At 47.4% G+C, this 13,271-nt stretch overlaps 1 protein-coding gene across 1 annotated transcript; it reads left to right on the top strand.

Moving 5' to 3' along the window:
- HINFP (histone H4 transcription factor) lies at window positions 1-8,737 on the top strand. The gene is made up of 10 exons (XM_037505431.1): window positions 1-73; window positions 4,193-4,400; window positions 5,118-5,347; window positions 5,579-5,690; window positions 5,869-6,021; window positions 6,558-6,635; window positions 6,724-6,844; window positions 6,932-7,070; window positions 7,158-7,282; window positions 7,774-8,737. The coding sequence occupies exons 2-10, from the start codon at window positions 4,202-4,204 to the stop codon at window positions 8,195-8,197; spliced, it is 1,581 nt and encodes a 526-aa protein (XP_037361328.1). The 5' UTR covers window positions 1-73; window positions 4,193-4,201; the 3' UTR covers window positions 8,198-8,737.
- The last annotated feature ends 4,534 nt before the right edge of the window (window positions 8,738-13,271 follow it).

Raw genomic sequence — 13,271 nt, forward strand, 5'->3', positions numbered from 1 at the left:
CCGTCGCTCAAGCGCTTCCCGGAGGTGCCTCGAGGTGGGAGGAGAGCAGAAGAGACTCTGGAGCCGAGGGAAGGTAGGCTGGGGCTCTGCGCTGGGCTCGGCAGCGTTGGGGTGCGCTCTGGGTGGGGTGCCGGGGTCAGGCGCTTCCCCAGTCGCCTCGGAGGGGCGTCCTCGAGCAGCTCTGATGCGCCGGCGGCCCTTGGCCGCTCACCCCTGCCCGAGCCTTCGCTGCTGCTGAGACCTGATCATCACCACACCTTAGGGGAAGGATTCTGGGAAGCCGGCGGGGTTTTGAGGGCGAGGTTTTTACCCCCTCTGGGCGGGGGGTGGTCTCCGAATTCTACACGTCCGGCCTGGGCCTGGGCCTGACCCCGCTTAGGACAAGCCTTCCCTGCCTCGCCTCCCGCTGCAGTTTCTCACTGTGCTGATCTTTCTCCTCGGACGCTTTGTCTTGGTCCTTCGCTTCACTCGTCAGCCTTAGCTCTTCGATCAAATTGTGGGTCCTCAGGGGGTTCAGAACCTGGGTCCTTCCTTTGCCAGGATACCATTCGGGGTCCTTTCGATGTCTTGCATTACAATACACTTACGTATTTGCTGATAACTTCTTACCTGGCGGAAAGAAGTGTTAGGAATCTTTTGTTGGCTGCATCTGTAGAATTCATGCTTAGACGTTCTAATCCTGTGGAGCAAGGAAAGGAATTGCTATCACATGCTGCATTCTAGCGATGTGTTATGCCCAATTTTTACACACCCATCATCTAGTTTAGTCCGTAAATCAATTCGTTGAGCTCGTTGTAAGTATCCTACAAGGGAAACTGAAGCTTCAGTAACTTGCCTAAGGTTACCTAGCTATATAGTAAACTTTGGAGCTTTTTAACCGGAACTCTTGACTCCATCACAGGTTACTGTGATACTAATACCCCATTTTATCTCTCACTCTCCCGCACTTCTGACTGTACCCAGTGCTTGTATAAATAAATAAATCTTTTTAAAAAAATGCCCCATTTGATATTTAAGGAAACAGTTTCACATAAGCTAGTGATTTACACAAAAATAAGTGGTACAGATTTATTTCAACATTAAAAGCCCCTAGTAGGTGTGGGCTGACTCTGCAGGTAGAACTGAATAGGGCACAGGCTGAGCTTTTTAAGAGCTCACATCTTAATAAAAGCTGACAAAATAATTACTAAAACCTGTTTTGGGTATTTTGAATACTGTAAAAGTATGATATCTGGGGAGTGAATTAGATAAAGAGAGGTAAAGCAGGCAGATGTAGGAGGAAGATGGAGCCAAACTCCCTGCTTTGAATTCTCTCTCCATCACTTTCTAGCTTTGTGATCTTTGGCAAATTACTTAACTGATTTGTGCCCATTTCATCTGTCAAATTGAGATAGTAGTAGTACCTACCTCAATAGAGTTGTTACATTTTGTACATTTACATGCATAACATTTCTTGTCTCTTATGACCCTTAGAATAATGTGTAGCTATAGTAGATATTTAAGTATTGTGATATTATTCTAGGCAGAGCAAAATCACCGAGACAGGAACTTGAACCCAGCCAGCCTTAAAACCAAGAGGCAGGAGCAGTCTGAGGGGCGGGATCGTTTAGGAAGACTTCCTGGAATGTGATCATATCCTGGCATTTATGGAGTGACTGGAGAGTACAAAGCCCTGTGCTAATGCTGGGAATGAGAGGTGAAGCCATGATGGTCCCTGCCCCAGAAGCTTCTAGTCTAGGGAAGACATACATTTCCTTCCATAGTAACAAGTGCTGTAGTGAAAGTGTAAGAGTGCTGTAGGCACTGGAAGGGACATGTTCTAGATGTAATTGGATGAATAGGTAAGGGCTTGCCATGGAAAGGACATTTGGTCTTGAAGGGTGAGTGGAATGCAGATAAAACCAGGGAAGCAGCCTAATATGGAAGAGGATATCTTTGGATTGGAATCAGGGTGCTCTTAGGCCAAATGAAATGAAGTTTGGAGAGGGCTCACCACAGGTCTGACACACAGTGGGTCCTCAGTGTGTGCTATTTTCCTTACCTAGCCCGTGGAGGAATGAGCTGAGGCCAGTTGGAAAAAAGCCTTGCACAGGATAGTGGATTTTGTAGAGAGGTAGAGAGTCAGAAGAGGTTTGGGCTGATATGTCTGATTTAGGAAGGCTTTCCCTGCTTCAAAAGTTTAATAGTATTTAACACTTCCTACTAATAGGGCTTTGCTGTTAGTCTGTGAGCAGCCCAGCAATCCAAGTGCTCCCCAGAGTACCCTAGGTGACTGGGTTAAAAAGGGGTTTCTTTGGTAATCACTTAAGTTTAGTGGGCTCTTTACTTGTAGGCGTGAAGGGATTTTATGCATTTTGTGTTTTTTTCCTTGATATTTAGCAGAGGTCTTTTTCAGAGCTCTCGCCTATGTCAGGTAGGACAAAGAGAGTAATGCTCCACTCCCTTGCAGAGTCCACCCTGGTGAGAGCAGCAGGAATCAGTGAGAATCCTCCAGGAGGTGACACTTAAAGGCAGAGTTGAGGCCTCTTCATGTCCTCTTTCCCCTCTGCTTTTACTAGTTGTATCATCTGAAATTCTGTGTTTTAAGAGTGTAACTGTTATTCTTCCTCAAACTCACACCTGGACCTGCTCACACTGGGGGGCTAGGGTAAAAGACAGATTTTTAAGCTTAACCCCAGTCTTCCCAAATCTAATCCTGGAGGGAAGGGGCTGGAGAACTCAGCATTTGCATCCATATTAAAGATAGAAAATCTTCAGTTTTATTCAGCTTTCTGTAGCAAGTATTTATTGCTTGCCTAAGCATGCCTAGGGCTATGTACACGCGGGGTGCAATGTTCGTGGACAGATTGGGCCTCATGTTCAAATTTTAGTTCAGAGGATGTTAAGGGAGTGGTGGAGTAGGTTAGGCAAAGGCAGATTATATGGCACTTTGAAAGTCAAGTGGGAGGGTTAATAACATGATGTAATAAGAAGCAAGGAGCTTCTCGGCTCATCTGCAGGTGGTTTAGAGAGTATACAGACTTTGGGCAGTGCCTTTCTAGATGCGATGTTGGCTGTTTCATGAATCATTTATTAAGGTCAATTTTAGTCTAAAAAAAGAAAAAAATACTAAAGAATATGGACTTTGGAGTTAGCCTGACCTGACCCCCACCACTGTTGTGTGGCCTTGGGCAATCCAGTTCACCTTTCCAAACCTCAAGTCCTTATCTATAAATGAGGTTACAGATAGTGCTTACCTCAGAGGGTGGTATCGGTAATTAAATGACAGTGTAAACGAAGTGCTTACTTTGGTGCTTGACCTATAGTGAGTATGAAGTTAAAATCAAAAGTTTGTGTTGCCCCCAATCTGAAGATGAGGACGTTCAGGAGAAGAAGGGTTAAGTTACTTGGCCAAGATCATATAGCCAATAAATGGTGGACAGAGGAGCCTGGATTAGAGCTCTGGTCCTTTGACTCTGAGCATTGCTCTGCCTCCCTTGGGTGTCATTGCTTCTTGGGGTGGGACTCTGGAGCTTTATGTGAAAATGTCTGTTAAAGTTCTTAGTTCAATGCCAGGTACATGTTCAATAATGATAGCTTTTGTTCTCCCTCTTGAGAACACCAGACAACTTTCATCCTTATTGAAAAAGCGCAGACGGGCCTCCTTGGTGGCGCAAGGGGTTAAGACGCAACCTATGATGCTATCCACAGCCACTGCAGCACGAGTTCGATCCCCCGCCAGGAAGCTACCCACCATGGCACAGTAGACCTCTCCTGACTCTCCTTCTGCTCCCCTCAGCAGTGTATTTCAGTCAATCTGCCTATTCTATTCCCCACTCTGTCTGGTGAATCTTCTCACCCCCCCACACCTCTGGCCTGTACCCCAGTTCTTGTGTGCATAAATAAATAAATCTTTTTTTTTTTTTTTTTTTTTTTTGGTGGGACCCTCGCCGGTGGCCGGGGAACGAACCGGCGCTGCAGAGGCTGCGGGCAGCCTCGCAGCCTAGCGCTCAACCACTGCGCCACCAGGGGAGGCCCAAATAAATAAATCTTTAAAAAAAGAAAAGAAAAAGCACAGACTTCCTCCCAGGTCACTGGAAAAATGCCTGCTGGTTTTAGGCAGGCTGCCTGCCCAGTATTCCCCTCCCCGCCAATACCTGACTGGCTGTACTTGGAGGAGTCTTTGCAGCTGTTGATTTCTTCCTCTTCTAAGGTGAAGGCTATGCCGCCTCCAGGGAAAGTTCCCCGAAAGGAGGATGGGAAAGTTCCCCGAAAGGAGGACCTGGAGCTCCAGTGTGAGTGGGGGTCCTGCTCCTATGTGTGCTGGGCCATGGAGGAGTTCTGCGAGCACGTCACTCAGCACCTGCAGCAGCACCTGCACAGCTCCTCCGGGGAGGAGGATGAGGAGGATGACCCTCTAGGTAAGGGGTAGGGTGGGAAGCAGAGCTCAAGGGGAGGCAGAAAATGTGACTTCCCTTTCCCTGGAGGGAGAAGGCAGTTTAGGAGAATGGTGATTTATTTTCCTAATTATGTTTGTTTGGTTTTTAAACCCATTGTGGAAAACACATTCAACAAGGAGGGAAAGGAGGACCTGTGGTTTCCTAGGAGGAGAAAGAGGGAGGCAGCGTCTACTTCACAGAAACTCGGAGCCAGAGTAGCGTGTCCCAGCCAGGCCTGCCCTCTCTGTTTCTGGCACTGGAATCCGCACACCATTCCCTCTGCCTGAACCATGCTTGTCCTCCATGTAGTTCACAAATACACTGCACATCTCAAAGCAAGGACATATCCAATATGTCCCTGCTGTGTTAATTACTCTGTTAATTCTTTTATATTACTAGCTCTCCAACTGTGGTACTTATGATTAGTTGCAGTTTTATATTTATACATGAGATTACTTGATTAATCATTTTTTCTTCCTGATTAAAAGTTGTTTCAGGGACATAGACTGGGACTCTTTTCACTTGTCCTGTCCCCATGACTGGTACACAATGGGTGGTCACTAAATCCTGGTATTTGCTTAATGAACTTCTGATAATTTGGTGTGAGCCCAGCCTCCTCATTGCTTGAAAGTACCACAGGTAGAAGGTGAACTAAGCTTGGAAAGTATCAGATTCTTTCTTCTAAACCCCTTTCTACAGAGGAAGAATTCTCCTGCTTGTGGCAAGAGTGTGGCTTTTGTTCTCTGGACAGTTCTGCTGACCTCGTCCGCCATGTCTACTTCCACTGCTACCACACAAAGCTGAAGCAATGGGGGCAGCAGGCCCTGCAGAGCCAGGCAGACCTCAGCCCCTGCATCTTGGACCTCCAGAGCCGTAACATCATCCCTGACATCCCCGACCACTTCCTATGTCTGTGGGAACATTGTGAGGTCAGCAGGCAGTGCTGGTAGTAGGGCTTGAAGCAAGTTGGGAATTTTAACTACAGGTGCCTTGACCCTTTCAGGGATGTCTTACATTCCTGAGGTTCCTGCTGGAATCTGTCTAAAAATTTCCCTTCCCCGCCAAGTAAATTTGAGAGAGCCAAAAAGCCCCTTTGGGACACATAAGGGTAAAAGTCCCTCATCACCCTCAGCCCTTACCCCAAGTTGCTCCTGGCACAGAGTTCCTTCGACAATCCTGAGTGGTTCTACCGGCACGTGGAAGCACACAGCCTGTGCTGTGAATACCAAGCAGTTGGCAAGGACAACCATGTGGTGCTGTGTGGCTGGAAAGGTAGGACCCCTCCTTAATTTCTGGTCTGTAAAGAACCCCTCGGGTTGATGAGGGGCCAGTGCAGCTAGGGATGGAACCAGTCCTGCAGGGTAAGGTTGGCTGCTGGCTGGAGAGATGTGGGGGTACTGTGCCTATCTGGGGATTGGCAGCTGGAGCCTGACCTAGCCTTCCATCGCAGGCTGTACCTGCACTTTTAAGGACCGCTGTAAGCTTCGAGAGCACCTCCGCAGCCACACCCAAGAGAAGGTGGTGGCCTGCCCCACCTGTGGGGGCATGTTTGCCAACAACACCAAGTTCTTTGATCATATCCGTCGCCAGACCTCATTGGATCGTAAGCAATTGAAGAAGGGCGCATGGGTGCAGATTGACCTTGGTGGGGGCAGGAAGGGTTGGGGGCATTTTTCCAGGGGATTGGGCCACTGAGGTATCCATACCTTGGCTATGTCTACTTTTTGACTCAGTCACCTGCTACAGTTTCTGCTGATTTAGATTCATTAGGCATTATTATTCAGTGCTTACTGTGTACCCCATCAGTTATCTCAGTGATTCCTCACAGCAGCCCTATGAGGTAGGCATCTTATCCCCCTTTTTGCAGATGAGGAATCTGAGGCTCAGAGAGGTTAAATCACTTACCTGAGATCACACAGCTAGTAAGTGGTGAAACTGGGATTCTAACTCAGGTTCTTGACTCCAAGTCCCATGCTCTTTCCACAAAACTTTGTTCACCCATAGCTCCCTAAGCTCCCCTTTTCTCATTGGGTGGTTCCCTTCTGCCTGGGATGGTCCCCCTCTCCTGGGCTTGCTCTTTTCTCTGCCTCTCTGCCATCTCCCACAGCCCATCTTTTTCTTCTGCCTGGCCTGCTCCAGAGCAACGCTTCCAGTGCTCTCACTGTTCCAAGAGGTTTGCTACGGAGCGGCTGTTGCGGGACCATATGCGTAACCATGGTGAGTAGCCGACTGCCCCCCCCCCCCCCCCCGCGCCCTCCACGATTCCCTGATACTCAGATCACAGGCTCCTCTCTGCTCCTCTTAGTGAATCACTATAAGTGCCCTCTGTGTGACATGACCTGTCCACTGCCATCCTCCCTCCGCAACCACATGCGCTTTCGCCACAGCGAGGACCGGCCCTTTAAATGTGACTATTGTGACTACAGGTAAGGGTAACCCAGGGCCTGAAATCAGAGAACTCATAATCCAGGGTCCCCCCCATGCCCTCCGTACCCTCCTGACTTCTCCTGCAGCTGCAAGAATCTGATTGACCTCCGCAAGCACCTGGATACACATAGCAAAGAGCCAGCCTACAGGTGTGATTTTGAGAACTGTGACTTCAGTGCCCGATCCCTCTCATCTATCAAGTCCCACTACCGAAAAGTGCATGAAGTAAGTGGAGCAGGTCGTGGGACAGGGCTCACTGAAGTGTGGGGGAGCCCAGGGTGACGAGCTCACCCTGCTTCCCCTCCCCATTAGGGAGACTCAGAGCCAAGGTACAAATGTCATGTGTGTGACAAATGCTTCACAAGGGGCAACAACCTCACTGTGCATCTTCGCAAGAAACACCAGTTCAAGTGGCCCTCGGGGCACCCCCGCTTTCGGTATGTCTCTTTTCTCCCTGCTAGATTCACACACACTATTTTCCCATTACGTGTTCAGCAAGTTAGAAACCCTGAATTTGATGACACTTTGATGTCCACCATTTCCCTTTAGGCTCAAAGAACCCTGAGAATAATGGTGGGGCAGAGGTGATTTTTCTGGTGTTTGAATCCAGAGCTGGGTGATACACTCAATAAATGCCAGAACTAGAACTGCAGCTCCATGGCCTTCTCATAACCTTTGACTCCTACCCTCTCCAGTGCAGTTGTCTGTCTGTCTCTCTGGCTTGGGTTTCTACACATAATTTTCCATTTTTAGTAATGATCCTGTTCTTGTCTTTTCTTCTACACATTCCATTAGAAACCTTTTTGTTTGAAACTCCCATCCTTTAGGATACTAGGGCTTTCTCATATTTGTTCCTTACCTTGCAAGTCTCCAGGCCACTTCTACATCTCCCTGCCCATGTATGCTGCCCTTTGTGCTCATTCACCAGGTACAAGGAGCATGAAGATGGCTACATGCGGCTACAGCTGGTTCGCTATGAGAGTGTAGAGCTGACACAGCAGCTGCTGCGGCAACCACAGGGGGAGTCGGGCCTGGGAGCTTCCCTGAATGAGAGCAGCCTGCAGGGCATCATTCTAGAAACAGTTCCAGGGGAACCAGGACCCCAGGAAGAGGCTGAAGAGGAAGAAGAGGGCGGGGGTAGTGAGGGGACAGCCCTCTCAGCCTCTCAGGACACCCCCAGCCCTGTGATCCACGTGGTGAATCAGACCAATGCCCAAGGAGAGAGAGAGATTATCTACTATGTGCTATCCGAAACTCCGGGAGAGCCCCCACCAGTCCCTGAGTGCCCCTCAGGGGGCATCATGGAAAAGCTTCAGGGAATACCTGAGGAGCCAGAAGTCCAGATGGCCTGAGGGTTGCAGAATCTGACCATTCCCACCCCAGACCTGGGTGTTTGAGCTCGGCTGGTGGCAGTGCCCCTAGTGGGCAACCCTTGCCAATGGATGCCTTTAGGAGTGGTGCCTAGAGCCTTGTGGTCTACTCTGGACCCAGCTTATATCATTTGGCAGACTCTAGGGACTTCTCTTTCTTGCCCGACAATGTAGGAATCGTGAGGCTTTTGGATTCTTTGAGGGGGACTTGTGAGTGTTTTTGTGGAGGGCACAAGTACCAGACTTAGCCTTGACCCCTTAAACATCTTGAAACTGATAAAAATGCTAAGTTCACGCACATCCATTCCTATCTTTAGGGGACCTTAGGCCCAGGGAGGACATGTCACTGGTCCTTAGAAGGGCCCTTCGTCACAGCCAGCCCAGGCATCAGGAACTAGGCAGCCATTTGCTTCCAAAGGGTTCCTCCTACAATCCCAAGGACTGTCATGGTTATCCTCAGGGATGGGATTGAGTGTGTATATAACAATGATTTTTGGTAATAAAAGAAATGCTTGGACTATTTCTTTCTTCTCACTTATGTTTGAAGACTGTTAACTAGGTATAATGAGGAGATATAGCCGCCCAGAAGAGGCTCGTTAGAATTAAGCTTATTCCCTTTTTAGTGACTGGAGTTTGCTTTTGTTTTTAACTGTTCTCTAGTTCCTCGTCTCATCCTCCTTTGGTGAAACTTCTTTCTTTATCAGAACATCTGCCACCTCCATGTAGGTCCCAGGTGTAGGCTGTGAATGAACAGTAGCAGCACTGTAGAGTGGACAGGAGTGGGGATCACCCAGAAGGTCGTACCTGACCATGGCCACACCCTCTGAGTTCTGATTGCAACTTGGTGCCTCTTGGGTGGGAGTTCTTTGCCTGTGGGGCTGTGGGACTGGAAGGGAAGATGGGGGTGGAGGGCAGATTTGGAAGCCTAGGGAAGGCAGGTACTTGGGCTCCAGGAACCAAGCTGGAAAATTGCATGTCTGGTTGTGCATTTTCTAGGGGAAGGTGTCTGGTTTTCATTAGACTCTCAAAGACATTGAAGCCTCCCCAAATAAGAAATGTTTCTCTAGACCTGTATAGTACCCTCAATTTTATCTGTGCCTCATGTCACTTAATTTTGGATCTCTTTCCTGCCCCTATGTCGTCTGGATCTATGTCTTTGGTGGTTACTCTATGCTGTTCTTTATTGTGAAGCTACTACCTTCTAGAATCTCTAAGTCTTTTTACATTTTTGAAAAAAGATTTTGCCCAAGCCATGCTTCTTTGTTCTGGATGTATGCAGTTGCCATCTTGGACCTAACATCAGGTCCCCACATTTGTCCCTGTTCAATTTTGTTTTTTTTAGATTTGGTTCACAGTTGTCTTCAAGTGGTTAGTTTAAAAAAATGAGTAGAACAGGGCCAAAGACAGACCCCGATGACAAGTCACTAGAGACTTTCCTCCTAGTCAAGACCAGATAAAGACTTTTTTAAAAAGATTTTATTTATGCATATAAGAACTGGGGTGTGGGCCAGAGATTTGGGGGATGAGAGGATTCACCAGAGACAAGAGTGGGGAGCAGAACAGGTGGATCAACTGAAATACACTGCTGAGGGGAGCAGCATGCGAGATGGGAGTGGTCTGCTGCGCTATATGTGAGTTAGCTCCCTGGCTGGGGATCAAACTCAGGCCACAGTGGTGACTGTGTGATAGCGTGATAGTGCTGAGACTTAACCCCTCTGCCACCAGGGGGCACAAGACCAGATAAAGGCTTTAAAGATAATAAATTCTGCACTTGATCTTAGCCAAAAGGCTGAGAAGCGATTAAAGATAATAAATTCTGGAGAGACTGTGGTACCCATTCTCCATATATAATGCAAAATGAAATTACTGAACTATGAAGTATTTATAAGGTAGTCTAGTATGATTATACTTTCAAATATACATAAGCTGTTACATTCTGGTCTTAATGTTTTTGTCTTTTGGTACTCTTGTTTTGCTGCTTTTTTAGCTTTCACTTGGGCTGCCCCTTGAGAAATCCGGCATTATAGTAAACCATTATTCCTTGATGGGCCCTATGAAAAGGGCCTTCCCTACCAGTCTTATGCCTATACCAAGTCCCATCACTCTGAATCATGGGAACAGCAGAAAAGGTTCTCGCCTGCTTCCCCCGATTCCAGTTCTCCAACAGGAAAGGATCCTGGGCTCAGCAGTGTGGATTAGATAACTCTGGACTGGGAGTGAGGAATTACTGACTCCAAGTAACCAGCGGTCTGTGGAACGATATTTAAGCCTGGAGGGTGGGTAAGAGCAGATTCCTGGAGGCAGGAAGGTAACAATACTAATTTGATTGCTTCATCTAGAGTCAGCCTGGGAGTTGGTCTTCATGGTGTCTGAAGATTAAAGGGACACACCAGGAGTGTGGAAACTGATGTTTCTTTTTTCTTACTTAGGCCCAGCCCATAGAGAAGAGCTGAGTGGGAATAAAAGAAATGATTCTCTAAAGATGGAAGAGGGAGGAATAGTCATGGGGCATAAAATCCTTTCTGTAAGATTACAAACTTGTGAATTAGGTGCTCAGTGACTGTTAAATGGATGGATGGATTTTTTTTTTAAGATTTATTTATGCATACAACAGCTGGGGTATAGGCCAGAGGTGCGGGGGGGTGAGAGGATTCACCAGAGTGGGGAACAGAACAGGTGGATCCACTGAAATATACTGCTGAGGGGAGCAATGGGCAAGTCAGGAGAGGTCTACTTCTCCATGTGGATCACCTCCCTGGCCGGTGATTGAATTCATGCTGCAGTGGCTGCGATTAGCGTCATAGTGCTGTGCCTTAACCCTTTGCACCACCAGGGAGGCCCCGGATGGGTGGATTTTGCTCAAAATTAGGAATCTCATGGTGAATTTTGGAAAAAGCACACCCAATTCATGAACAATAGCAGAGGGAGTTGAAACTGAGAGGAAAGGTAGGGGGAGAGTGTGAATTTTTTTTTTTTTTTTGCATAAAAGAACTGGGACATATACCAGAGATGCGGGGAGTGAAAGGATTCACTGGAGACAGAGTGAGGAGCAGAACAGGCAGATCTACTGAAATACACTGTTGAGGGGAGCAGCAAGTGAGACAGGAGAGGTCTGCTGCGCCATATGTGGGTTAACTCCTTGGCCGGGGAGATGAAACTCAGGCCATAGCAGTGATAGCACTGAGACTTAACCCTAGGCCACCAGGGAGGCCCAAAATAATTTTTTTTTAAACAACTTCCCCCCCCCCTTTGGAAAAATAATTGTTCAGTTCCTTTTCCCATTTAAAATTTTATTTTTCGAAGCACCATTGGTTTACATCTTTATTAGTGTTTTGGAAGTACAGGTTCTTCACCTTTTGGTATAGTCACCATAGCACACCTACCACCAAAGCATTCATAATCCACCATAGTCCATTGTGCTCTGCCCATTTTTTTTTAAAGATTTATTTACTTATGCATGCAAAAGCTGGGGTACAGGCCAGAGATGTGGGGGGTCACCAGAGACAGAGTAGGGAACAGAACAGGCAGACTGACTGAAATACACTGCCAAGGGGAGCAGCGGAATGAGACAGGAGAGGTCTGCCTCGCCATGTGGGTTGCTCCCTGGCTGGCTGGGGATTGAATTTGCGATCGAATTCGTGCTGCAGAGGCTGCAGATTGCTTCGTAGTGTGGTGCTTAGCCCCTTGCGCCACCAGGGAGGCCTTCTGCCCATTTTTTAATTGGAATATTTATTTGCTATTGAGTCAAGCCTCCTTTGTTCACCCTTCCTTCCCAGATCTAGGTTGCATTCCCCCAAGTGGCCAGCAGAGGGTCCTTTTATTGACAACACTAAAATCCTATTTTTTTTTTAATTTATTTTTATACAAGAGCTGGGGTACAGGCCAGAGGTGCAGGAGGGTAAGAGGATTCACTAGAGACAGCAGGGAGCAGAACAGGCAGACGACCGAAATACATTGCTGAGGGGAGCAGACGGCAAGCCAGGAGATGTCTGCTGCGCCATGTGGGTAGCTCCCTGCTGATAGCTTCATAGGTTGCGTCTTAACCCCCTGTGCCACCAGGGAGGCCCACTGCTACCCTTCTTAACCTGTAGGTCCCTAAAGCTCCTTACCAACTGCTTCTACAAATCCCTGCTTAAAGCAACAGATGTCTTAGATTAGTTCTTGGCACTAGGCTGAGATGGGAATCTAATGCTTCTGCCTTGCTCCTCTTAGGCCAATTATCATCAACCTTACCTGTCTGGGTTGGGGAACCTGCCCCAGATGGAGGCTCTGCTGTGGTGGTGATAGTGGTGAGATCTGGGGCATGGATTAAGAAGGTTCTTAGAGAAGAGAGGATCAATCTCAGGGAATGGAGCAGGTTTACTTTGGTAAAGGGAATAGGGTTCCTCTGGGAAGAAAGTCCATGGTAGAAAATAGGGGGGTGATTTGGAGATAATGAGGTCTAGACAGAGAAATGAAGGTTCTCTTGAGCAATGGTTCTCAACATGGTCCAAAATGTGTGATCATAGTGATCCAGATTAACAGGATCAGCATCACTGGAGACTTATTAGAGATGCAAAGCCTCTGGCCCCACCCTAGACACTGAATTAGAAATTCTAGGAGAAGAGCGCAGCAATTTGTGTTTTAACAAACCCTGCAGATAATTCTGATGTGTGCTAATGTTTGAGAAACATTGATTTTGAGTAACAAAGTCTGTTCCAGGAGCTAGAGTTAAGGGAATCATGGGAATGGGTATCTTCTAGGATGGGGACAGTGCTAGTGAACCTCTGGAAGATTGGAAAGTTTTACATCGTAGAACAAGACAAAAGTCTGTTCAGGGGAGTAGAAATGAATCTGCTAAAGTAGGAAGGCTACCCAATCAGGGAATGAAGAAGTTTGACATAGTAGATAAAGTCATGGCCTAGAATCCCTACAACCTTGATCCATCATACTTACTCTGTAATCTTATACTTGTACTTAACATTTCCATGTCTGAAATATGGGAGGTTAATAGTGACCTCATCAAGTGGTTGTGGGAACTGGTTAGGCTGTTCAGTAATAGATAATTACTAGTGTA

The sequence above is a fragment of the Talpa occidentalis genome, unplaced genomic scaffold (genome assembly GCF_014898055.3).
Source record: "Talpa occidentalis isolate TD23 unplaced genomic scaffold, MPIMG_talOcc4v2.1 talOcc4.12, whole genome shotgun sequence".
NCBI classification, from domain to species: Eukaryota; Metazoa; Chordata; class Mammalia; order Eulipotyphla; family Talpidae; genus Talpa; species Talpa occidentalis.

Coding starts and splice junctions, on each gene's coding strand:
- HINFP (XM_037505431.1), top strand. CDS start 4,202: ATGCCGCCTCCAGGGAAAGTTCCCCGAAAGGAGGATGGGAAAGTTCCC. Junction 6,845..6,931: donor TGTGACTATTGTGACTACAG/GTAAGGGTAACC, acceptor CTTCTCCTGCAG/CTGCAAGAATCTGATTGACC. Junction 7,283..7,773: donor TCGGGGCACCCCCGCTTTCG/GTATGTCTCTTT, acceptor CTCATTCACCAG/GTACAAGGAGCATGAAGATG.